Source organism: Herpailurus yagouaroundi, unplaced genomic scaffold (genome assembly GCF_014898765.1).
Source record: "Herpailurus yagouaroundi ecotype Mexico unplaced genomic scaffold, PumYag 160, whole genome shotgun sequence".
Classification (NCBI taxonomy): Eukaryota; Metazoa; Chordata; class Mammalia; order Carnivora; family Felidae; genus Herpailurus; species Herpailurus yagouaroundi.
In genome coordinates, this window is record NW_024412401.1 from 26,871,780 (window position 1) to 26,897,960 (window position 26,181).

Below are 26,181 nucleotides of genomic sequence, written 5' to 3' on the forward strand. Positions count from 1 at the left end.
ACAAGAGTGAAGCCTTTAATCACTTACTGTGATGGGAGAAAATGCCTGGGCAAGACGAGGCTCGATGGTCTGAAGTTGGTGGCTCAGCCAGAAGTGGGGGTGGGTTGTTGAGGGAGCTCCAAAGGATCCAGCAGTTCTGAGGTCAGGAGAGAGTGAGGGGAAGGGCTAGAAGTAGAAAAGAGCTAGGCGCTGAATCACAGTGAAAAGAAATGTCTTCAAGTATCCCTCCTCCTTGCATATAGAGACCTCAGCAGACACACCTTGACAAGAATTTGGACCCTGAACAGGCCTGATATAAAGAGATCTACAATGGGCAGGGAAGGCAAATACGAGAAGAACATGATGGGCCTGAGTGACTAATGACTATGGAGACCAGTAACTGCTGAGTGGCTTAAGTCCTTGACTCCAACTTTTTCAAGAGGCTGCCATGCACTGACTGTACCCCAAAACTGGTGCTGGAAGGGGAGCTTTCTCCCATGATGCCTGCCAGCTAAAGCCTTTGTAATTGCCTATGGTCAGTTCTGGAAAATCATACATAGGTTTTTAACTAGGAGCTAGACTCCTCAGGTACATATTCTATAGAGTCTCTCTCTCTCTCTCTCTCTCTCTCTCTCACACACACACACACACACACACACACACACACACACACATTTAAATAACCCCAAAAGAAACAGATGTTATATTTACTATGGCTGTGTAGTAAATCCCAAAATTTAAAGGCATACGATAGTGATTATGCTCATATATTCTGTGGGTTGGGAATCAGGACAGGGTTCAGTGCGATCAGTCATCAGTTGCAAAGACAACTTTTCAGAGACTGCTAAACCAACCTCCACAACTGTGTAAGTTTAAATCCTTAAGAGTTACAGATCAGCGGGATTGAGGAGGCTAAAGGAAAGATTATTTATCGTCAGTTGATATCTCAAGCAAGCCAAGTTCTGAAATCGCTGTTGGCTATACCATGTAAATCCTTGTGCAATTCTAGAGAGAGGAGGCCAGTAACATGTGACAGCAGAACCTGGTAAGAGCAGGGTTGAAGAATAAATATGATAGCTTAATTATTCGAGAATAAGAAGAGAAACAGGGTGGTGGTTAAAGGAAGGGTCAAGTAGTTTGTCCTATCTTGGGTTGCTCGAGAAGTAAGAACTCAAAACAAGTAGTGTATTTTGAGGGGGTTCCAGGAAACAGGAATGCAGAGGGGCAATGGGAAGTATCCAATAGATGGTTAGCGAAGGGCTGAGTGGTAAGGGAGGAAAAAGCCTTAGTTTCCCACCACTTCCAGCCTGCCATGCTGAGAGGTAAAGCTGACTCTGGAGGCCCAATAAAACTATCGGGCAGAGGAATCCAAGGTCTGATGTTGTGAGTCAGGCCTGTGCACTAATGCCACTAGGGGAAGTATACACAGGCAAGGTATTGACAGTATCTGCTAACACGACAGTCTGGGTTGTTTTTTTTTTGTTGTTTTGTTTTTTGTTTCATTTATTTTGAGACAGTGTGGGTGTGTGTGTGATCTTCAGATGGGGCAGAGAGAGAGGAAGAGACAGAATTCCACGCAGGCTCCGCAATGTCAGTGCAGAGCCTGACACGGGGCTCGAACCCACGAACCGTGAGATCATGACCTGAGCTGAAATCAAGAGTCAGACGCTTAACCAACTGAACCACCCAGGTGCCCCAGGATGAGTTTCTTTTAACGTCAGCCCCACATCAGGCTCTGTGCTGGGCATGGAGCCTGCTTGGGATTCTCTCTCTCTCTCTCTCTCTCTCTCTCTCTCTCTCTCTCTGCTCCTCCTCCCCTTCATATGTGCTCTATCATTCTCTCTCTCAAAATAAATAAACTTAAAAATACAAGAAAAGAAAATCATCCTTCAAACAATATAAAAATGGGACCACAATTCAAAAGCCCAAACTAAGACAGTTTCTTCTATACTATTCTAGGAAGTCATCTTTAAAAAGAGGGAGAAATATTAATGGAGATATGGGGGAAGACTGAATAAAGAAAAGTTAATTTCAGAGAGCCTGTCATTCTCCCTCAGAAATATAAATTCTGGCTTGATATCTTCATAATCACAAGTTCCTTTCTAAACAAAATCCAACAGATAAGACACACCCTTATCTGAGCATTCTTTGAACTCCAAAGCTGAGATTACAAAATGAATAAAAAGACTATTTGTCCACACGAACTGCCAAATTCCAAACACTGAAAGTAAGAATCTAATTTTATGACTCACTCAAGACCTGAGACTTTAACCCATCTCCAACTAGCCCAGAAGAGAGAGCCCTGATTACAAACCAAAGTACCTGACTTTTTCCTCTTGAGCCTCCCTTTCCATCCCTAAAGGAAGAATGGCACTCCCTAGAGTTCTTATTAATCAAAACCCCAAATACATCTTTGCAATCTGACCAAACTAATACAAGAGAAGCACCGGCTTATGGCCCACTGTTTGCTCTAGTTTCCTATTAACTTTTAAAATGTATTGAACCCAGTCCCCTCCTATTTTCCCCTTTTTCATTCTCTATGCTTTCTAAACCTCTCCCTCTTAGGAATAGCACCTACATTTTACTCACATATTTTATTAATTTTTGTCATAAACAAATTGCTTGACCTTCATTGGCACCGTTTGGCCATACCTTTGCTCTATAAATAAAGAAGTCAAGGACTTTGACTTACTACCAAAGAGTTCTGAACTGAGAATTGCAAATGTGGCCACAGTAACAGGCAACAAAATACTTGCTCTTGAGCCCACAATTTCTGCTTTGGGAATGTGGGCAACACCAAATCTCCCAGTCATTACCTCCCCCTCCTGAACTAATTCATAGGAGCTCTTGAGAGCCTACTTAATGCTATAGAATGGAGCATTAGTGTGTGGGAAATAAGGTTAGGAATTCCCTGAGTTTCCACCATGGGTTAACAAGGCATAAAGAATTAGAAAGCCACAGGATAAACACACTCAAGTTTGGGTAAACAAGATTAGGTAAACAGGGCAAAGTCTCCCAGTATAGGACAAAGGTATAGGAATAGGAAATCTCAGGATGGAAGCATCCAAAATGAGGTAAACAAGATTAGGTATTCAGGGCAGAAATGCCCCCCAACTTAGTACAATAGCAGAAAGCTGCTTTCATAGGAAGGAAGGACAAAAAAAAAAAAAAAAAAAAAGGAAAACAGGACTTTAGACAGGGCAGGGCAAAGTTGCCCAGAGTGGAGCCAATTAGCAAAAGAAAGGTGTTTTTTTGACCCTGAGGTAGCCTGCTCTGTCTTTCTTTACCTAGGCCAGTTTAGGTAAACAGAGGTGGTGCCTCTTATCTTTACCTAGGCCAGTTTAGGTAAACAGAGGTGGTGCCTCATGTCTGCTGTAAAAAACCTTCCACCCAGCTCCAGGATTTTGTTTTGTATTGACCCAAACTGCTAACACTGCATATCTTCAAAACCCCCTTTTCCCCATGCCCATGAGTTAACGTTCATGGTTTCACTGTCTCTTTGTGCACATCCATCATGCTTGTAAGCCTTCTGATCCTAATAAAGATGGAGCAAGGACCTTACTCAGGGCTCGTCTCCTCTCGGACATTAGCCTCTCTTGCATTTCAATTCTGCAGACGCTCTCTTGCTGGACAAGAGAGAACTCCAGACCCAGGGTCTACGACATAGTGGGATTTTACATGATAAGAAAATAAAAGCACTATTAAATCATTGAGCCCTTATTTATTTGAGGTGACAGACAGAGCACTTTAAAAGTATGAGTTTAAGGGCACCTGGGTGGCTCAGCCAGTTAAGCATCCTACTCTTGGTTTTGGCTCAGGTCATGATCTCACAATTCATGGGTTCGAGCCTGCTGTCGGGCTCTGGGTTCTGTGCTGCCAGTGTGGAGTCTGCTTTGGATCTTCTGTCTTCCTTTCTCTCTGCCTCTCCCCCACTCACTCTCTATCTCTCTCTCACAAAAATAAATAAATAAACGTTAAAAAAAAATAAAAGTATGAACTTAAAGAAACTATTAGTAAATTTATCTTCCTTAATTGTAAGGACTTCTGATCAGCCAAAAACTCCATGAAACACTTGAAAACACAGGCTGCTAACTTGCAGTAGACTTATATTACACATAAAATTGATTAAAAATTATTAAGCAGTGGGGGCACCTGGGCGGCTCAGTCAGTTAAGCATCAGACTTCAGCTCAGGTCATGATCTCATGGTTTGTGGGTTCGAGCCCCTTGTCGGGCTCTGTGCTGACCGCTCGGGGCCTGGAATCTGCTTTGGACTCTGTGTCTCCCTCTCTCTCTGCCACTCTCACATTCTGTCTCTCTTTCTCTCCCTCAAAAATAAATAAACATTTTTTAAAAATTAAATAAATTAAAGCAATAAAAACAAGACTCATAACTATATTCAAAAACCTAGGTGAACATCACAAACATAATATTGAGTGTTAGATGCCAATCATAAATGAATATACACAGATTAATCATAAATTTATGTATGCTAAAAAATTATATAACATACTTTTAGAGTAAATTTTTAAACAAAAGCAAGGAAGAGATTACCAAAAGAGTCAGGATTGTGGTGAAAAATTATCAGTGTAGTTCACATTGATAAACTGCAAGTAAATGGATGAAAAATAATATACCATGCAACAGTAAGCATAAGAAACCCAAAGTGGCTATATTAATGTCAGATTAAGTAGATTTCAATATCAAGAGTATTATCAGAGATGAATAATAATGGGACACTGGGTGGCTCAGTTGGTTAAGCATCAGACTCTTGATTGTGGCTCAGGTCATGATCTCACCATTCGTGGGATTGAGCCCTGTGTCAGGCTCTGTACTAGCGGCCTGGAGCCTGCTTGGGATTCTCTTTCTTTCTCTCTCAAAATAAATAAACATTTTTTTTTTTTTTAAAGAAAAAAATAATAGGGGCGCCTGGGTGGCTCAGTCGGTTGAGCATCTGACTTCAGCTCAGGTCACGATCTCACAGTCCATGAGTTCGAGCCCCGCGTCGGGCTCTGGGCTGATGGCTCAGAGCCTGGAGCCTGCTTCCGATTCTGTGTCTCCCTCTCTCCCTGCCCCTTCCCCGTTCATGCTCTGTCTCTCTCTGTCTCAAAAATAAATAAATGTTAAAAAAATTTTTTTTTAAATAAAAAATAAAAAGTAGTAATAATGACAAGTTTGGGGCACCTGGGTGACTCAGTCAGTTGAGTGTCCTCTTGGCTTCGGCTCCGGTCATGATACCATAGTTCATGAGACTGAGCCCTGCATCAGTCTCCCTGCTGTCAGAACCTGCTCGGATTCTCTTCTTCCTCTCTCTCTGCCCCTCCCTGCTGGCATGTGCATTCTCTCTCACTCTTTCTCCCGCAAAATAAATAAGCTTAAAAAAATAAATAATGGCAAATTCATAAAAATCATAAATCCTAATAAAGGATTTCAAAATATATGAGGCAAAATTTGAGACAGAATTAAAGCGAGAAATAAACAATTCCATATTGATGGTTAAAAATTTTAACATTCCTTTCTCAGCAATTGATAGAATAACTTGGCAAAAATCAGTTAAGGCATAAATTTAAACTATGCTATCAATGACCTTGACCTAATTGCTATTTATAGAACACTAAGCCCACATGATATATTTAACAAGATAAACCATACACTGCACCATAAAATTAATCTTAACAAATTCAAAAATGCTGAAATCAGAGAGTACTTTTTTAGACCACAATGGAATTAAATTAGAAAGTAATAAAATAATCCAGAATATGTTATTCCTTATTTGTTCCCAAATATTTGAAAATCAAACACACTTCTAATTATCCACAGGTCAAGGAAGAAGTCAGAAATTAGAAAATATTTTAAACTGAATGATAATGGAAGTACAAAATGAAAATATTTGTAGGATGAAGCTAAAGCTACAAAGTGAAATTTATCATCTTAGTGACTTATACTGGAAAAGAAGTTCTAAAAGCAACGACCCAAGTCTACCTCAAAATCTAGGAAAAAAGAGGAAAGTAAACCCAAAGTAAATATAAGAAAGGAAATAAGAAAAGCATATTATCAATGAAATGGAAAATAAACAACAGAAAGAAATTAACAAAGACAAATTTAGTTCTTTGAGAAGACAGACAAAATTGATAAACTACAAGCCCGACTGGTCAAATAAAAAGAATAAAATAACAAATATCAAAGTGAAAGAGGGCTTATCACTGCAGATCCAATAGACATTAAAAGGAAAATAAAAGAATATTATAAAAACTTTATGCCAACTACTTTGACAACTTAGAAATCATTCAAGTAAAAACTTGAGAACTTTTGCACTGTGAAATAAACTAATAAAAATGATATAGAAAAGTAACTGCAGATAAGATAAAGCTCATGTGTGCAGGTATGACTGAGTTCAAGGTACTTGTCACTTTATACTTTAAGATACACAAGAACACACTTTAATGGATTACAAATGAAGAAGTAGGACAGGAGGGCCTGGCTGGCTTAGTCAGTAGAGTGTGACTTTTGATCTTGGGGTTAAGTTCAAGCTCCATGTTAGGTGTAGAGCTTACATGAAAAAAAATATTGCCAAAAGGATGACTTGCGATTAATAAATATTTATTAAAACACACACACACACACACACACACACACACGGAAGCAGGACCAAGTTGCCCATTCCTAGGTTCAGAGTCAAGAAATTTACAGTGGAATGATTTCCACTTCTGAGTAAAAGGGAGTTTTATGGCAGACCAATACTCAACTATAAAAAAGCCAGATTAAAACAAATAGATAAGAATAAAAGCAAAAAACTGGCAATAATTTAATTATCCAGTAATAGAATATTGGTTGAATAATTCCAGTAGTCCTCCCACCCCTACCCCTTAGCTACAGTTTCACCTTCCACAGTTTGAGTTACCTGCAGTCATTCCCAGTCTCCAAGTAGATAAGCCTCCTTCTGACATAAATCAAGTCAATAGTAGCCTAATGCTACATTACAACACCTAGATCATTCACCTCACTTCATCTCATCACATTGGCATTTTATCATCTCACATCATCACAAGAAGGGTGAGTACAATAAGATACCTTCAGAGACCACCTTCACATAACATTTATTACAACATATTGTTATAATTGTTCTATTTTATTATTAGTCATTGTTAATCTCTTACTGTGCCTAATTATAAATTAAGCTATCATAGGTCTGTATGCATAGGAAAAAACATAGTATATATAGGGTTCAGTACTATACAGGGTTTCAGGCATCCACTGGATGCCTTGAAATGCATCTCCCCAAGGTTAAGAAGGGACTACTGTACTTAACATCCAGTTATGGCATAATGCATTATTAATCAAATTTATTAAGGACTTTTAAAATGTAGAAACACTCATAGAGTGAAGGGAGCAGGGGGACAATGTCACAGTAAATTTTAAAATACAGGAGAGGGGCGCCTGGGTGGCTCAGTCGGTTGAGCGCCGACTTCAGCTCAGGTCACGATCTCACGGTTTGTGAGTTCGAGCCCCGCGTCAGGCTCTGGGCTGATGGCTCAGAGCCTGGAGCCTGCTTCTGATTCTGTGTCTCCCTCTCTCTCTGCCCCTCCCCCATTCATGCTCTGTCTCTCTCCATCTCAAAAATAAATAAACATTGGGGCACCTGGGTGGCTCAGTCGGTTAAGCATCTGACTTCAGCTCAGGTCACGATCTCATGGTCCGTGAGTTTGAGCCCCGTGTCGGGCTCTGTGCTGACAGCTCAGAGCCTGGAGCCTGCTTCGGATTCTGTGTCTCCCTCTCTCTCTCTGCTCCTCCCCCGTTCATGCTCTGTCTCTCTCTGTCTCAAAAGATAAATTAAAAAAAAAAATTTTTTTTAAATAAATAAATAAATAAACATTTTAAAAAAATACAGGAGAAAAGTTTATTTTCATTTAAAAATGTACTAGTATATTAAGTGATTATCTGAGCAGTAAGATGGAAATGGTATTTTTTGTCTTTCCCAAATTTTTAAAAAAAGTGCTTTTATAATCACAAAAATGACATTAAAATTAAAAAGGAGAGGGAGAAGTCTACTTATGTGGCTTAAAATACATAGTGTTTGTACAAGACTATTTCTATTAACCCTGAATATTTTATCATCAGGGTTTTTGTAAGTATATTTATGGAGTTCAAAGATCCAACTAAGTAAAATTAATAGACTTCTTGTATACAGCAATCACTTAATTTTTACAAATGTAACCTTTTAGAATTATATCAAGTTTGGTTACTTAAGTGAATAAGTTACCAAACCTAACTTAATGTTCAGGAAAACCAAAGGTCATTATTCTGGTATGTTTATTGTGTTAGACTGTAGAACAGTGACGCCCTCTAGAGTTATTGATGGATGTGCAGTTTATCTTTTCTGGTAGCTCAACTTTCCAGGATTGCTGCTTCAGGGTTGGAACTTTCCCACTTCAATACTAGGGTCTAGGGCCATGTTACTCAAAACATTATCACCATTGCCTAGGAGGTTTTTAGATACACAGAAGCTCAGGACCCACTTTTGACTTATGGGATGAGAATCTGCATTTTAAAAAGACCACCAAATGACTTGTATGCACATTGGATTTTGAGAAACACAGCTCCAGTCTACAAGGAAGTAATTTCTTCTGCCTTTACATTCATGAGAAGCCTGGTTTTACAGTTCTCCAGCTGAAACCAATTGTTTTTTCAAACCGCCTTTATCATCTATTACTTCCATCATGCCCTTTATACATTTTCCTGTCTCCAGATCAGAAATAAAAGTTGTGTGGGAAATGAAATGATCAAATCCTGTATGTAAAATTCAAATATTTCCATACTGAAACCCTCTCACATAGAAGGTATATAATAGCTCTGATATTTAAGCTCCAGACACTCTGATACTCCAGACTTCTGAAAAGCTCTTTAATGTACAGGTTATTAAAAACCTGATCATCTGCTGATGTTTATTGGGCATGACTGTAATGTAACTGATTTTTCTAATATGCCAGAATTTATACACCCACATGATTTTTGCCCTCTTCAAAGTAGTCATCCTGGGAAAGAAAATAAATGCACTTTCCTTTGTTTAAAACCTGTCACTTTTCTTTCAGAACTGTAAGTAGTCAAGGTAAAATATAAGAAATTCCTTCTCCCTCTTATTACTCTCTAGCCATTATCTAAAGTCTAAACAACAATAATCCCTAATTTAATCACTTCCTCATCTAACATCTGTAATTCAGAACTGTCTGGTAACTTGCTATTTGAGTTATTTCCACAAATTGAGTACACCAAAGTCTGCAAAGACTTACCGCCCTAGTGGATACCCATAGGTATTCAAAGCTGCTTTTAAAAAGTTACAGAAAAGGGGTGCCTGGGTGGCTCAGTAAGTTAACCAACTGACTTTGGCTCAGGTCACGGTCTAACGGTTCGGGGGTTCGAGGCCTGCATTGGGCTCTGTGCTGGCAGCTCAGAGTCTAGAGCCTGCTTTGGATTCTGTGTCTTCCTCTCTCTCTCTCTGCCCCTTGCAGACAGCTTGCGTGCTCTCTCTCTCTCAAATATAAATTAAAAAAAATAAAAAGTTACAGAAAAGATAAAGGGTTTGAAATAAACATCATCTCCTTTGAAGAGCATATTCATTTAGATACAGAAGCTGGTATATCTTTTTTAAGAAAAATCACAGCACTTCATAGCTGGCATATATATTCTTTCGTTTATAATACTTAAATTAAGGAAATGATAAGGCAAAAAAGCAAATTTTACTTTTTTTTTTAGTAGGCTTCACACTCAGCATGGAGCCCAAAGTGGGGCTTGAACTCACAACCCTGAGATCAAGACCTGAGCTGAGATCAAGAGTCGGACGCTTAATCGACTGAGACATTCAGGCAACCCACAAATTTCACCTTTAAAAAATTTAAAAATACACAACACTCTTCAAGAAATTTACTTTAATTCCAAAAGAGATTAATCTAGAATGAACAGTATCATTTTCTACTATTTTTACTCTTGTAGTAAAGCAATGAAAGAAACAACTTGCTGTAATATACAACAGAGATTTTTACATTTCTTTTATACATATCTACGTTTCCTCATTTGTATATGTACTATACATAATTAATACCACCTTAGGTTTAAGAGTCCTAACAGGATTAAAACCTGTTTTTGCATCTACTAATTTATGCGTAAAAAATAAAGACCATGTGTGAACATATAATAGCCTTGTATCTTAAACCCAAGTTTAATTACAGTGTCCTCCAAAGAAGGAAATTTTCATACATGATTAAAGACTTGATTCCATTAAAAAAACAAAGTTCCAGCAAACGTGAAAAAAGAAAATCTTGTTAATTCATGATGAGAAAAAGAGATAATTCATCCTTCCACAGAAAAAAGTGGGTTTAGAGAACAGTTCTGATAGCATTTCACATGGTAACGTATCAAAAGTCTAATTAATAACCAGCCCCCTTGCTCAGGACAAAATGATCTTAATGAGCTCCTCTTCTGCTTAGTAACCCCAAGTGATTTTTACATTGGGAGGCAGATTACTAGCAGTAAGTTCATCAAATTTAGATTGATCCCTAATAGGCACATTATAGAAATCAAGAACATCTCTGACCCTGCACATCTGGTGAAGCCTGGAGTTGGGCACTGCATGGCCCAAGTCATCAGCTAAACGTGCCAAGAAACTGAACTTCAGAAGGTCATCTTCCAGGGACACATCCTGCCAACTATTACCAACAGAGGAACCAAAAATTTCTTTGACACAAGATTCCAAACGACTCTGGAGATCTTCAGGTGGTATGTATGTTCGGCTTCGTAAGGGTGGACACACCAAAACAGGCTCTTTCTTCACTTCTTCTACGGTCTCAGCCACCACTAGCTTTTTCTCTTTTCTAGAATGGTCAAAAACAAGTATGTGAATCTCTAGTTAACTGCACTAATGCAGCTGACAAACTGACAAACACCAGACCTAATCTTACCCATCTATCTAAATCAATAATTTGCACACTTACTACTCTTCTGGGCACTGGAGAGAGAAGAATAAGATAGGTGCCTGCCTTTGGAAGCTTATAGTTGAACTGAGCTGATACAGACAGAAAAGAAAAGCTACTTACAGATTTCACATGCTGTAAGAATTCCTAAGAACACGTAAAGAGGTAAATTGCCTGTCTGGGATTCCCAGTTTCCAAACCCAACCAACCGCTCTAACCTCATGTCCTACAAATCTACTAGAAACACTCCATGCCCTACCCACACTAAACTACTACATTCTGTTTCCCACTTTCCTGAGGTCATGTGTTACCTCAAGTTACATCCTACAGGAGATGCCAATTTCATCTTTGCCTATTGAAATCTTACTTTAAGTCCTAGAACAGAACTGTTATCTTCCAAGGAGTTTTACTTGATTTCTCCAAATATAAATTCCTCTGATCTAGTATAGCGCTTTATATTGCTTTCACAGCACACTTCATCGTACCAGAGTTTTATTTATTTACATTCTATTTCTCTTACTAGATCATGGTTTCTCAGCCCAAACACTTGACATTTTGGACCAGATAATTCTTTGTTGTACGAGGCTATCCTGTAATTGCAAGATGCTCAGCAGCATCCCTGGCCTCTACCCAGGGCAGGGTAAATGCGAGGAGCACTCCTATGCTCCAGTCATAACCAAAGGACATTGCCAAACGCCCCAATAGGCAAAATTATCTCTGGTTAAGAACCACTGTACCAGATTATAAACTCCTGAATACAGAAACCTGTTTTATTGATTTGGGGTCCTTTGAAAACTGCTTGAATAACTACTACTGAGTACATGGGCCAAAGTGAGGAAATCTGCCTAAGACACTATTTCAGTGCTTAGTGAAATATTATTCACTCTTGTTTTCCATGGAGCTGGTATCTGACTGGGACTGGTCATCACTACAAAAATTGGGAGGCATCAGAAATGAATGATGGAGGGGGGGAGGAAGGACGAAGTACGGAAGGAAGGAAGGGGAGGGAGGGAGGGGGAGAGGGAGGAAGGAAGGAAGAGAAAAGAAAAGAAAAGAAAAGAAAAGAAAAGAAAAGAAAAGAAAAGAAAAGAAAAGAAGAGAAAAGAAAAGAGGGACGCCTGGGTGGCTCAGTCGGTTGAGCGTCCGACTTCGGCTCAGGTCATGATCTCGCAGTTTGTGGGTTTGAGCCCCGTGTTGGGGAAAAGCAGTAGATGGAGAGTCAAAGACTGGTTCCAGCTGTGCCATTAACTTGCTTTCAGCAAAATAACTTCCTATGGGGCCACTGTTTCCCCATATGCCAGAGCGCTTAAGCTCTGAGAAGGGACTTTGCTTCCACTGCTGTAACCTACTTAGGGAAATGCTGGGCCAGAGAGGGCGTTTAATAACTATCTGTTAATGAATCAATGAATGGACAAACGAAAAAAACGAGGAGGCCACGCTTCATTTCTGAATCTAGCTTGTGAAGAAATACCCCGCGCAAATGCACTTAGTTTACCGAGCACTTTCACGTTCATGTTCCATGTTACTCGTTCCAAACGAACCACTTGTATCCTGATACCAGTCGGTGCCTGGAACACATGGTCAGTACTGTCTGCTTACTACACTAACGAGTTAAGTGGAAGGGAAAGAGGGCGGCATTTCCGTTATAAGATGAGAAAACTGAGGCCAAGACTGGGCCCCACCACTCAAGGACACCCGCGCTGAAGCCTCTGAACTCAGAACCTAACGTACTTTCTCGTCCTATCCCAAGTCAGGCGCAGGGCCAGGGTACCGTCCTAATAGCAGGACTCTCACTTTTGAATTCGTCCTTTCATCCTCCTCAGTTTCTCTCACTTTCGCTGAACGAGACCCACCATCTAACCTTCCGCTTTACCTGAATCGAGACCAAAATTCTCTGCGTGGTGCCCCTAAGACTATCCACGTCAGGCCTCTTCTGGTAACGCCAGACACTGACAGCGCCGCCATCTCGGAGGAGAGCTACCGGCTGGGGCTCTGCTCCCAGCCGGCAGTGACGCGCCAAGACCAGCCAATCAAGTGTAAGCTTAGTGATAGGTGTTCCCTTTTTCCTGTTAAGCCTCCCCAGAGGCTCCCTCCCGCTTTGCACGCCGGAAAATGTAGTCCGATGGGTCTTGCCGGCGGAGGCTGGACCGAGGCGCGCTCTCAGAGCACGACGGGAGTTGTAGTTGGGGGGCGTCCCGGGAAGGTTCCGGGTGACGCCTTCTGGTCCGGGGGCGGACGGTCATAGCGCTCCTTGGCTGAAAGGAGGAGGAACTGGCAACTGGGAGGAGGCTCTAGTGAGGCCTGGAAGGCTGCGCAGCTAGGTGGGGAAGGAATTTGGCGTTGGGGGACAACCAAGTAGTGGGTCTGATATGCTGCTGGGGTCGTGACCGCTCTGGGACCGAGGCAGGACCTGGCCAGACCCAGCCTGGAGGCCTCGCCTTCGTGGGGCCTAATTTCCAACGGCCGGGTAGGCCTCACGAGAAGCTCCTTTCCTTGCGGCTTTCCCGGGTTCCCGTCCTAATTTTCTGTCCTGGAGATGGCCTCCCCGAGCCCCCCGCCGGAGCCAAAGGTAAGTCGCTCCTCTGGGTATCCCTGTTCTCTGGCCACTACTGGAGCTAGGCCGCGCTACCCCCCCCGCCCCCCCCGCCCCCATCCCCACGACCGTGGTCTTTAAGGCCAGCGCTGTGCAAGGAAGTACTTCGTAGTGGTCCGGATTGCGCCTCGCGACCAAATCGCCCACTTGGCCCTTCGTTTCAAGAGCGACTTGATAAATTAGCTGAAGAAAATTAGTAATGCTGCAAACAAGCGCTCTCATTTGTGAGTTCTTCCAGATGAGGCACCATTTTTGACTCTTCCCTGTGTCTTGTGCGCCTGTCACGAAGCTAGGACCCCAGGTAGACGCTTAGAGAACTTCCTGCAATTGAATTGAACAGGGTCTCAAGCCACTGCTAATAGAGTTGGATGGAGCCGGGCAATGAGGTGCAGGAAACTTGGGGAGGCCTTGGGGCAACTTACTAAAATAAAAATGTTAGGGTATAATTATTCAGCCAGAAAAGCTCTATCCTTAGGGTATAATTATTCAGCCAGAAAAGCTCTATCCTTAGGACCATCACTACTGACGACCAGGATCCAGTTCAGTTGCCCTCTAGTTGGAGATGCTTATCTGATACAGAATTGGGCCCAATTTGGATCTCTGGGTAATCATGTTCCTCCTAGCCTACCCGGCTCTGATAAGTGATTGCTTCGGCTACTTTCAGTGGTAGAATTGTCCTTGAGACAACAAGAACTGACTACAGAAATCGTACTATTTCAGGGGTTGCTGACATTTGAGGATGTGGCTGTGTTTTTTACCCAGGAGGAGTGGGATTATCTGGATCCAGCTCAGAGAAGCCTGTATAAAGATGTCATGATGGAGAATTATGGAAACCTGGTCTCACTGGGTAAGAATCTTTTGTTTCTCTGATCAAAATATCTAAGAAGCTATAAGAAATCAGACCCTGAGAACACTTGAACCACCACAAGTACCAAAACTGCTTTGTTCCAAAGTTCAGATTCAAACATTTTGGCCATTAATTGTTTCCATGACTCTCGTCTGTAGTGTCCTTGCAAAAACCAAAATACAAGCCTTTCTGGCTTCTTATCTTCATAATCTCATTCCCATACTGCTCTGCACTTTCCCTCCTGGCTCATCCTCCCACTGCTTTCCTCCCACCCCTTTTCACTCTGCCTTCTGGAGCCCCTGTTCTTCTTCACATAATGTTCCTTACCCTTCCTGGCCTTAACTGAAAACTGGCACTTTCCCAAGGACACCACTTCTCTGGCAGAGGCTGCTTACTCTCCCACATCCTCCTTTTTCCCTATCCTTTGTCTCAAGGCTGGAAGGGAGAAGTTACTATTCTCCTGGCTTTTCAGTGTTGTTCTCAAAGCGTTAGTTTTAACCCTTCAAACAAAATCTCCCTTTGGAGGCTTCAGCAGTCTTGCTCTACCCACCCAGTTCTCTTCTGCTGTCATCTGCCAACATTGTTTGGTCTGTCACACGTAGATTTTGTCACATTTCAGAATCTCTCTATGCTAACCTATGCCATCAATGATGCAGCCATTATTTAAGCCTTGCTATATCCTGACCACGTTGTCTTCAGGAACCTTGCTTTCCTTTTTTGTTCAGCAAATCCCATCAGTGATCAAACCCTCAATTTTGTCAAGGCAGGCAAATCTTAAACCCCAGTATCTTAGTCTTTGAAAATTCTTCAGCCATTGTTTTTATCTTAGACCATAACTAAACAGGGGTGACTAAAACAGACATGATCTCTGCCCATGTAGAGCTTACTACAATTTCTTACGCTTCTACATCTCCTACTCGTTTCCTCCCAAACCAGCTTATTCCCAGTCATGCTACTTGTTCCTTGATTTCTCCTTTTGCCTCCCAGATTATCAGTCCTCTTCTAACTTCACCTCTTCATCTGTTCCATGGACCTACATATGAATTATCACCAGCATGCTCTCTTGCCACCTTGTCATTGTGCTCTACCCATTCTGCAAACTTCATATTCTGTATTGGTTATAAAATCAGCTTTTTCTCCTGAGTTGCCAAGCACAGCAGGGGAAATTGTTTAACTGAAAGGATTAATGCCCTGGATATATGCATGGCTTTTCTAATAGTCTCCAGTGGGTTTTCACATCTCAGCCAATTTTTTATCATTGATTTGCTCATTCTCTTCTTCCCTTTAGTGACTATTCCAAAAACTTAAAAAAGTTTTCCTTGGGTCCATCACTCAGTAGTAGACCTCACTTTCTGTTTCACAGAGAAGATAGAGGCCACTGAATATGAACTCTAACTTTCTGCCCCTCGTGTGTATGCTTAAGTCTGCTCCTTTTTCCTCACTTTTCCAAGAACCTATCCGTCATCTTTTTTTTTTTTCCCCCTTACAACTTCAGTCTCTATTCCTTCTCCTCTGGTACCTTTATTTTGGTGATGGGTATGTTTACGACTCTTCCAGTTGGGGAAGGTAGGGCCGGGGGGGGTGGCTGTCCTTTGAGAGAGCCTGTAACCTGCTCCTTGTTCACTTACAGCCAAGTTTTTGTAAGAGTAGTTAATGTATATTCTTTACTTTCCCTACCATTATCTCTAAGCCCCTTCTCTTGCCTCTACCCTTCCCCTTAAATTGTTTAACATTCTACTTTAATAGGCTAATTGTCAAATGGAATAGACACTTGGACCTTATTTTATTTCACCTCTCTTTATGTATTTGAAGCTCTTTATTGCTTACTTGTATTGCCTTCCTCTCCATCTATGTGCTTTCTTTGGTGAACCTTATCTATAGTCAGGTCATCACCTACCACTGTGATGAGTCCCAAATCTTTATCTCTACCTAAGAGAAGCAATTGAAGCCTAACTGCCTAAGCAAAAGTCCTGGTTCCACCACTTAGAAGCCTTGTGACCGTGGGTGAATTATATAACCTTTCCATGCCTGTTGCTTTTTTACCCAATGGCAGTAATAATAGCACTTACTTCTTAGAGTTACTGTGAGTACTGAGTTAATATGTGTAAAGCACTTAGGACACTGGTTAGCATGTACTAAGTATAATATAAATGTTGATTGCTATGGTCATCATACCTATTATCTTCTCTAAGAGCTCCAAAATCTTCATCATCTCCTTTTGAAGACCACATAAATAACTCACACCTGGCCAGTGTCAAATAATCCATTAAGATCTCAAGGCCCTTCTCTTCAGAATTAAGTACTCCTTTCTCTGTGCTGCCCTGTATTGCACTGTGCTGCACTTCTGTTGAATTTCTCAACTGTATGCACAGTTTACAATCAATTTATCAAATGACTGTACTCTAGTCATTCTTTATGTTATTTCTCTAACCAGACTGGTCTCCATGAGGATGGTAACTATATATTTTTTCATTTGATTTCTCCAGGACTTAGCACAGAACCAGGTATATATTATATGCCTTTAAATATTTGTATAACTGAATTACTATACTTAAGACTCAGAACCTCTTGTGGCTCCTGGGTGGCTCAGTTGGTTAAGCATCCAACTTTGACTCAGGTCATGATCTCGCATTTCGTGGGTTTAAGCCCTGCATCAGGCTGTGTGCTGACAGCTCGGAGCCTAGAGCCTACTTCGGATTCTGTGTGTGTCTCTCTCTCTGCCTCTCTCCCCCACTTACACACTATCTTTCCCTTTCTCTCTTTCTCAAAATTAAATAAACATAAAAACAAGAAAAAGATCGGTACCTCTTGAACAGATTATTGCATTAGCCCATAAACTAGCCTCTTGCCTCCAACTCCCTTTCTTTTAATACATTCTATTCACTGCCACCAAAGTGATTTTGTTAGTTAACTGCTTACAATTTCTGATTCCTGAGAGCTTAATAAAAAATTTAATTTCTTGTCCTACCTACCAGGGCCTCTCTAAATAGCCCCTGCCTAGCTTTCTAACATCATCTATTATTTCCTGCACACCACTTCAGTCTCTAGCCAGATCAGCTGCTGATTTTTTTCTCCCAATATGCCATGGTGTCTCTGAGTCACTGCGAGCTTTATCCACACATATGGTATCCTGGTTGATAGAACCAGGCAAATGCCCAGTCTTGCCTGTCCCTACTACTGTAAAATGTGAGTACCATATGGATGAAGGCATGGCAGTGAGCCCATCTGTGATCTACTTTCAGGCTCTCATTTTAGCTGAACTACAGCTTTTTATCAGTTCTTTCTTCCTCCACAATCTTTTCATCTTCCTCTGTAGACTCTGTCTCCATTCCCTTGATGAAAAATCACAATTACTTAACCTTTTTTTCTTTAATTTTTTTAATGTTTATTTATTTTTGAGAGAAAGAGAGAGACATAGTATGAGTGGGGGAGAGGCAGAGAGAGAGAGAGAGAGAGAGAGGAGACACAGAATCTGAAGCAGTCTCCAGGCTCTGAGCTGTCAGCACAGAGCCCAATGCGGGGCTCAAAATCACGAACCGCGAGATCATGACTTGAGCCAAAGGCTGACACTTAAATGACTGATCTACCCAGGTGCCCCCTTAACTTTTCTAATAAAGTGTTTTCCTGCACTTCATCTTGCTGCTTTACTTAATACAATACTTTTCCAGTTTTAATTTTGGTCCTTTATTTAATACCTTTCTCCTTTCCATGCTGAGTTTTACTTAAAAGCTTTAGTAACAACATTGATAATACAGCTGACAGCTTGATCTCAGTTCTTTGAAATGAACTGGACTTCTTTAATTTTAATGACTCCTTTTCAGTCTGCTTGAACCTTATTGGACCTTGACAGAATTGGGAATTGCTGTACCTGTAAGACGTTAATCTCATTGCTTCAGTTCTTTGATTATAGTCTCTTTTCAGTTATTTGTTCAACTACTCATCCATTCAATAAATAGTTAATCAAGCACTGTGCTAGCGTTAAGAATGTAAGTCTTCCCCATTCTGTCATTCTTTTACCAAGAAAACTGTTCTTTTTATACTTTTTTAGATACTAGGGTTAGCAACTATGGTCCACAGCCCAAATCTGGCACTGTCCATTTTTATAAATAAAGTTTTATTGGAACATGGACATGCCCAATCCTTTGTGTATTATCTGACACTACTTTCACGCTATAGTGACAGAGTTGAATAGTTGCAACAGAGACCATTTTTAGCTAACAAAGCTAAAAATATTTATTGTCTGGCCCTTTTTAGAAAATGTGTGGTAACTCTTGTTCTTTCCTAAAGTTTAGCCACTTCCACTTTACCATTTCCTTGCTTTTTGTCTCTCTCCTCAGCTAGCATATTATTAAAACGGATTAAAGATTATAGGAATCAACTCAAACTAGCTTAAGCCAACAAGAGAACTTACTATAGGGACATAGGTGGCTCATAGGATATATAAGCATGATTGCAACTGGATATCAGAAAAGGACTAAACCTAAAAATTGGTGCGCTCAGGAAGTCAGTGATTAACCCTTGCATTTTGTTTCTTTCTCCTTGGTAGATTAGTCTTTCCTCCTCATATCCACATGCTTTTGTCCCTATAGCTTCTGAGTTGATAGGTTACAATTCTGTCATGTTCAGAATAACTGCATATTTCATTTTTAATTCCAAATTCCTGGGAGAGATGCACTTTGAGTCAGCGGTACTCTAGACAAATTAGCTACGATCACAGGATGGGAACATAAGACAAGCATGGCAGAGACCTCAGAAGGTGATTATAGCTAACAAGCCCAGATCTCACAGATAGTCCTTTCTGTGCTGCTTTGTGTACAAGACTGAAGTCACTTGTTTTCTTTACCTATCTGTTTGACCTGTTTATTTTTGTACCAGAGCATCTCTATTTTACTTAGCAATATATTGCATTTTATATCTAGCATGATAAATCATTCTCTTATATTCTTTTCCAGGATACACTTAGCTAGTTTTCTGCATTGTTCCAGTTGAAATTTAGATTCATTGGGATTTTTAATTAGTTCATAAGATTTTGATTGGAATACAGTTGGGTTCATAGATTGTTTTAGGAAGAATTAAGATCCTTATAATATTGAATCTCTTTAGCAATTTGGTTGACTCTATTTGTCTGTCTTAAGTCCTTCAGAAAAAGTTTATGGTTTATCTCTGTGGATCTCATACAGTTCTTGTAAGATTTATTTATAGGTTTTATGGTTTTGTTTTCATGAAAAGCATATTTTATTTTTCTATAACATTTCCCAACTGGTTATCCTTGGTAGTAAGTACCAGTATTTATTTTATAGCTTAGTCTTCATGTTGCTATTATATTTCACTTAATTCTTCTAGAAATTTTAGTTAGACATTCATACTGTCTGCAAATAAGAATTTGTCTTACTCCTTTGAGTAAAACCCCTGGAACAGTAACCACTGAGTGAACATTAAAAGAGTCTTCCCCTTCTCACAAGGAATTTACAAACCCATAGAAGAGACGAACACAAACAGTTAAAACAGCAGGGCAGTAATAGCTGTAATACAGTTGTGGATGAGGACTGGTGATAAAAAACAGAACACCTAATCTGTCTAGTGAACTTAGTGAAAGCTTTGTGGAGGAACTGTTGCTTTGAATTGAGTCCTAAAGAGCAACCAAGAGTTGGCCAGGTAAACAATGCTGGGGGACATTTAGTAGACAAGATATGCAATGAAATGGTATAAAACATTAACATAAGCAATTTGCCCAATTCCAGTGTGAGAAAGTGGGGAGAAGGGTGACTTGAGGTTTAGAGAACCTGTTTTGAAGCACTGAGTACCATAATGTAAAGAGCTTTGATTTGATCCTAGAGATGATAGAGTACTAGTGAACCTACAGGTGGTGATGTGACTGGAATTCCATTTCTTGTACATCTCTCTGGATGCAGCTAAGTAGGTACAGTGTGGGGGCAGCTTAAAGACTAGAGTGAAGGATTATTAGATGGCTTTTGCATCATCCAGAGAAAACATGGGAAGAAGGTAGATGCTAGAGAGTCGGATCTTTGGTTTTGGTGATTGGGTAACGAAAAGAAAAATGGAGAAATCTAGGAAGATTTTCTACTTTGGGTAATGGATGAGGATGCCCGTTAAGAGAAGATAATTAGAGGTAGAGACCTACATGACAGCAGATGATGAGGATCATGTTAATTGCAAGCCCTTTTTGAGGCATGTAAGTGGCGATATCGTGAGTATGAATATAGAGCAAGGTAAGAATGTAAACATGGGTGGGGCACCTGAGTTGCTTAGTCAGTTAAGCATCCAACTCTTGACTTCAGCTAAGGTCATGAGCTCAGTTTGTGAGACTGAGCCCTCCTGTCAGGCTCTGCACTTGTGACAGTGGAGAGCTTGCTTGGGATTCTGTGTCTCTTCTCTCTCTCTCTTTCTCTCTCTCTCTCTCTCTCTCTCTCTCTCTCAATAAATAAATAAATAAACAAATAAGCTTAAAAGAAAGGAATGTAAACATTATTGGTAACAGTAACCTTGTCAAACAGCAGTTGACAAAGGAAGAAAAATACATGAAGGAGATTTTTTAGAAAAGGCCAAAGAAAAAGTAGGGAGGGGACTAGAAAAATGCAACATACAACAATACATACATACAGCATACAGCAACAGCATAGAAACCAAAAACAGATAGTGTCAAAATGGGAATAATCGACAGTGTCAGATGCTGCTGAATAAAGGACTGAAAAATGTTTGTTGTATTTGTTATTCAAGAGTTATTGGTGATTTCATAAGAAGCATCTCTAGATGCCGGAAACCAAAGCCAGATTTCACAGTAGGTTATAGAACAGATTGAATGGGAAGATGTTGGGCATGGAAAACATAGTTGGGAAATGGAGAGCTACAGAGTTAAAATTTTATTTCACAAATTTGGATTTCATTAAGAGAAGGATTTCAAGTTCAAGATATAGTTGGACATATTTGTATGCTGAGCATATTTGTATGCATGTTGATATATTGGACAATGGAGAGTACAGATGGAAGAAAGAGGGAAAAAATGCTAATAATTGAACAAACACTCAGAGACAGTGGGATAAAGAGAACGTAGATGAATTCAGCTTGGATAGGAATGGGATAGATCTTCATGTGCCATTGCATATAATTTTATAGGAAGGGGGCAGAAAGTTGAGGGAGTTCTTTGATCCTTTTTCATTGTGTGAAAGAAAGCAGTCCAGTGAAGTGAATTTGAGAGAGAAGACTGTAAGTAGTATAAGCAAAAATAAAGTTTCTACTAGTTTCTTAGAGGAATAAGAGAAAGCTTTTTGGAATAAAATAACTTGATGACTGGTTTAAAGTGAGTGAAAAGAAAATTCGAAGATGACTCCAAAGGTAGAAGGTTAGAAAATTAAGAGAAAAGAGGAAGTCTAAAAAAGGAAATTGTTTAGGGCCAAATATATATTTGGTAGTGATCAACCAAATATGTGGAATTTTCCAGCAGAAAGCAAGAGAGAAAAGAAAGAAGTCAGAGGCAGACTTAAGTGTTCTATATGCCACTCTGTTTACATTGTAGACCATTATGTTATCTTTCCTTAACACATGCAAGATTTTCATTTCTCAGATGTCTTAGAGACTCTCGGTTGGAACCAGATGGTTCCAATGTGGCTCTTACATCTTTGGAAGAGTAAGAATCATGTATACTTGAAGAACGTGGGGTGATTTGTGGTAGGTGAGGTTACCACACACTGTTTTTCTCTGTTTCTTTCATTAACCTTGACTGTGTTCCTTTGTATTTATTTTTGTCATTCTATATCATAGACTCCATGTCACTCCAACCCATTTTTTTAAAGCTGTTTTGTCTCTTGATACAGGAATTGCTTTACTTAATACTTTACCATTTTATTTTCTTTCCCCAGTATACTTGTCATCCATTTTATTTGGTAGGAAGTTTCATGTCTTATCTTTGAATACTGAATCATTACACAATGCCTGGCATGCTTTTGATTGCAATAAGTAAATTCTTTTTTTTTTTTAATTTTATTTTTATTTTTTTATTTAATAAGTAAATTCTTATTAATTGTTGCTTCCTGGTTTTTGTCTTTTATCTTTCTCAACATCATTTTGTGTTCCTTTCTGTCAGTTACTTAATCTACTCACACTCCAGCAATGTTGTTTCATCCCAAATTTCCCAGAACCTACTGTTTTCTTCCTGTGTCATCCTTTCTTCTTTGACAGACTAATTCATCACACCACTATTTGTTTTATTTCATTGTTGGCCCATCTTACCTTGCATAATTCTCTGTTGATCATCAGCCCTTCCTCCCAACTCTGCTTACCCCCACTAACTTATCATTTGCCTCATAAAAACACTCTTTTCTGGGCACCCATCTGGCTCATTCAGAGGAACATGTGACTCTTGATCTTGGGGTTGTGAGTTTGAGTCCCATGTTGGGTGTAGAGATTACTAAAAAAAATTAAAACTTCAAAGCTTGCTCCGTTAAAAAAACACTCTTCACACCCCTTCTCTAAGAAAAACTTTTCATCAGATAACTAATAATAATATTTACATAGCTTGTATTCTTTGCCAGGTATGGTCTTAAATGCTTTATGTATAGGAACTAATTTAATTTTTACAACAATACTGTGAAGTAATCATCCACATTTTATAGATGTAGTGGATTAATTTATCTTAATCTTATTTTCCTAAGCATTTCTTCTTGCTAGCAAAGAGCCTGGCTAATCTTTCTATTTTCTATTTATTATTCCAGATGTTTTAAACAGAGATAAGGATGAGGAGCCAACTGTAAAACAAGAAATTGAGGAAATTGAGGAAGAAGTGGAACCACAGGGTGTAATAGTTACAAGAATCAAAAGTGAAATTGACCAAGATCCCATAGGTAGAGAAACCTTTGAACTTGTTGGTAGGTTAGATAAACAGAGAGGAATCTTCTTATGGGAAATACCAAGGGAATCTTTGGCCCAGGAACAGAGAATGTTCAGAGGAAATACTAACATTATTCGTAAGAGACCAAACCCAGAAGAGAAATGCCATAAATGTGAAGAATGTGGAAAGGGATTTGTCCGCAAGGCCCATTTCATTCAACATCAAAGGGTCCATACTGGTGAGAAGCCTTTTCAGTGCAATGAATGTGGGAAAAGTTTTAGTCGCAGTTCGTTTGTTATTGAACATCAGAGAATTCACACTGGGGAAAGGCCCTATGAGTGTAATTATTGTGGAAAAACCTTTAGTGTGAGCTCAACCCTTATTAGACATCAGAGAATCCACACTGGAGAGAGACCCTATCAGTGTAATCAGTGTAAACAGAGCTTCAGCCAGAGAAGGAGCCTTGTTAAACATCAAAGGATCCACACAGGTGAGAAACCCCATAAATGTAGTGACTGTGGGAAAGCCTTCAGTTGGAAATCACACCTTATTGAACATCAGAGAACTCACACTGGTGAGAAACCCTATCACTGTACCAAATGTAAGAAAAGCTTTAGTCGAAATTCATTACTTGTTGAACATCAGAGAATTCACACTGGGGAAAGACCCCATAAATGTGGTGAATGTGGAAAAGCTTTTAGATTAAGTACATACCTTATACAACACCAAAAAATCCACACTGGTGAGAAGCCTTTTCTTTGTATTGAATGTGGAAAAAGCTTCAGTCGGAGCTCATTTCTTATTGAACATCAAAGGATCCATACAGGTGAAAGACCTTATCAGTGCAAAGAGTGCGGGAAAAGCTTCAGCCAACTGTGCAACCTTACTCGTCATCAGAGAATTCACACAGGAGACAAACCCCATAAATGTGAGGAATGTGGAAAAGCCTTTAGTAGAAGCTCAGGTCTTATTCAGCATCAGAGAATCCACACCAGAGAGAAGACTTACTCATACAGTGAAACTAAGGAAAGTTTTGATCCAAATTGCAGTCTTGTTATACAGCAGGAAGTCTATCCCAAGGAAAAATCTTATAAATGTGATGAATGTGGGAAAACTTTTAGTGTCAGTGCTCATCTTGTACAACATCAAAGAATACACACTGGTGAAAAGCCCTATCTATGTACTGTATGTGGGAAAAGCTTCAGTCGGAGCTCATTTCTTATTGAACATCAGAGAATCCACACTGGTGAGAGACCTTATCTATGCAGACAGTGTGGCAAAAGCTTTAGTCAACTTTGTAACCTTATTCGACATCAGGGTGTTCACACAGGTAATAAACCCCATAAATGTGATGAATGTGGGAAGGCCTTTAGCCGGAACTCAGGCCTTATTCAGCATCAGCGAATACACACAGGAGAGAAACCTTACAAGTGTGAGAAGTGTGACAAAAGTTTTAGTCAACAGCGCAGCCTTGTCAACCATCAGAAGATCCACGCAGAGGTGAAAACCCAAGAAACCCACGAATGTGATGCTTGTGGTGAAGCCTTCAATTGCCGCATATCTCTGATTCAGCATCAAAAATTGCACTCTACGTGGATGCAATAAATGTCAAGAAATGTTCGAGCGCAGTTTGACTTGAGACTAGCTACCCAAGTGCGGTTTCAGTATGGCTCAACATGAGTCAGGTTTAGTGATAAATTCTCCTTGGCCTCAGGCAAATTGTTTCTGAAGATTCTGTGAATAGTGGACAACTGCCCACAGGCAGCTCAAGACTTCCATTACTCTTTGTTTTGATGATCATAGAGAAAGACTCAGTAATTTATTTAAGCATCCTTTTCAAAAAAAAAAAAAAATAAGCATCCTTTTCTAACACATCTTTCAGCAGAGAGGTCAAACCCAGGTTCAGAGCACTTGGTGTTGTAATTAAAAAGGGGAGAAGGACAAAGTTGCATTGGTACAAGGGAGCTGAAGGTAGAAAAGTAGCGTAATTATTCAAGAAAGTCCTCTGCCACCATTATATGGTGGTTCTTTCAGTTCCATGATGTGTCTGGCTGTGCATGCCAAAACCTAGTAATTAAGCATATGATTACATTTTCAAGGAAACAAAGCCCCAGGTGTTTTTTTTTTTGGTTTTTTTTTTTTTCCTTTCTTTTTTTAACTGCTTCTCCAAAGTTTTGGTCATTTCTTAAGAAAGCCAGTTTTTTGGCATGTGAGTTAAGCAGTTCCAATGCCTTGTGGTTCCCAGATCTGTGAAATGAGTGGACCAGTAATTTTACACGTAAAGATTATGTGAGTAATTAAGAAACCTAGCAAAGGTGTTACCAAGGAACCTTAGGGAGTGCCTTTTTTTAAGATGGGCCCAACAAAGTGGAGGAAGACACTTCTTTGTGTGCCCTCCCAACTGTGAAACATAATTGTAGTCCTATACAAATAATCTTACTCCTCCACTACCAGTAGCATGCAAAAGTGTACATATTTTGATTACCAAGAGTTGGAAATAAAGAATATCTGGAGTCTATGCTAGGAAGCTGAGATATTTTGGTATTGCTTTGGTTTTTATGGTAACTAGACTTTGCATGCAATTTTAAAATCCTTATTTCTGGTTCTAGGGTTTCCCTTAGTTAATGGTTATATAAACCTACTAATTCATCTGTTCTAATCATTAAACCTGTTTTGTTTTTTGCTTTGTGTAAGAGTTCTTTATTACTTTAGTGCAAAATCTATCCTGTCAAATACTGCCTTTGAAAATTAGAATTGGGGTGCCTGTGTGGCTCAGTCAGTTCAGGTCCAACTTTGGCTCAGGTCATGATCTCACTCCTGAGTGAGTTTGAGCCCTGTATCAGACTGTGTGCTGACAGCTCAGAGCCTGGAGCCTGTTTCAGATTCTGTCTCTCCCTCTCTCTCTGCCCCTCCCCCACTCACTCTCTCTTTCTCTCTCAAAAATAAACATTTTTA

General features: G+C 39.9%; 3 protein-coding genes across 7 annotated transcripts in view; 1 reads left to right on the forward strand and 2 right to left on the reverse strand.

The window, feature by feature from the left end:
- LOC121034758 (bile acid-CoA:amino acid N-acyltransferase-like) overlaps positions 1–12,920 on the reverse strand; it is a 25,774-nt gene extending 12,854 nt beyond the window's left edge. The window contains exons 1-2 of one of the 3 annotated variants that reach the window (XM_040481842.1): positions 12,815–12,920; positions 28–165 (exon numbers count right to left, since the gene is read on the reverse strand). The gene's annotated coding sequence lies outside the window, so the exon portion shown is untranslated. Of the gene's footprint in view, positions 1–27; positions 166–5,161; positions 5,926–7,616; positions 7,663–12,814 lie in introns of those variants that run through there. The other 2 variants (XM_040481844.1, XM_040481843.1) reach the window with 2 other exon arrangements.
- On the reverse strand, positions 9,886–12,947 carry MRPL50 (mitochondrial ribosomal protein L50). Its single transcript, XM_040481845.1, has 2 exons — positions 12,815–12,947; positions 9,886–10,842 (listed from the first exon to the last, which is right to left on the reverse strand). Exons 1-2 carry the CDS (start codon positions 12,904–12,906, stop codon positions 10,455–10,457), a joined length of 480 nt encoding a protein of 159 aa, XP_040337779.1. The 5' UTR covers positions 12,907–12,947; the 3' UTR covers positions 9,886–10,454.
- Positions 12,948–13,155: 208 nt separating this feature from the next.
- Positions 13,156–25,910, forward strand: ZNF189 (zinc finger protein 189). Of its 3 annotated transcripts, none has more exons than XM_040481847.1 (3): positions 13,156–13,510; positions 14,255–14,381; positions 23,111–25,910. In XM_040481847.1, the coding sequence occupies exons 1-3, from the start codon at positions 13,478–13,480 to the stop codon at positions 24,829–24,831; spliced, it is 1,881 nt and encodes a 626-aa protein (XP_040337781.1). In that variant the 5' UTR covers positions 13,156–13,477; the 3' UTR covers positions 24,832–25,910. The 3 variants fall into 3 exon arrangements, with proteins under 3 accessions (XP_040337781.1, XP_040337783.1, XP_040337782.1); XM_040481849.1 differs by having other exon boundaries at positions 14,300–14,381; XM_040481848.1 differs by having other exon boundaries at positions 13,157–13,510; positions 14,297–14,381.
- The last annotated feature ends 271 nt before the right edge of the window (positions 25,911–26,181 follow it).

What these genes read in the sequence shown, in the direction of transcription:
- ZNF189 (XM_040481847.1), top strand. Translation starts at nt 13,478, where the DNA reads ATGGCCTCCCCGAGCCCCCCGCCGGAGCCAAAG. An exon ending in GCCCCCCGCCGGAGCCAAAG is followed by an intron (nt 13,511 to 14,254) that starts GTAAGTCGCTCC and finishes GTACTATTTCAG; the next exon opens with GGGTTGCTGACATTTGAGGA. An exon ending in TGGAAACCTGGTCTCACTGG is followed by an intron (nt 14,382 to 23,110) that starts GTAAGAATCTTT and finishes TTATTATTCCAG; the next exon opens with ATGTTTTAAACAGAGATAAG.
- MRPL50 (XM_040481845.1), bottom strand. Translation starts at nt 12,906, where the DNA reads ATGGCGGCGCTGTCAGTGTCTGGCGTTACCAGAAGAGGCCTGACGTGG. An exon ending in GAATTTTGGTCTCGATTCAG is followed by an intron (nt 10,843 to 12,814) that starts GTAAAGCGGAAG and finishes TGACCATTCTAG; the next exon opens with AAAAGAGAAAAAGCTAGTGG.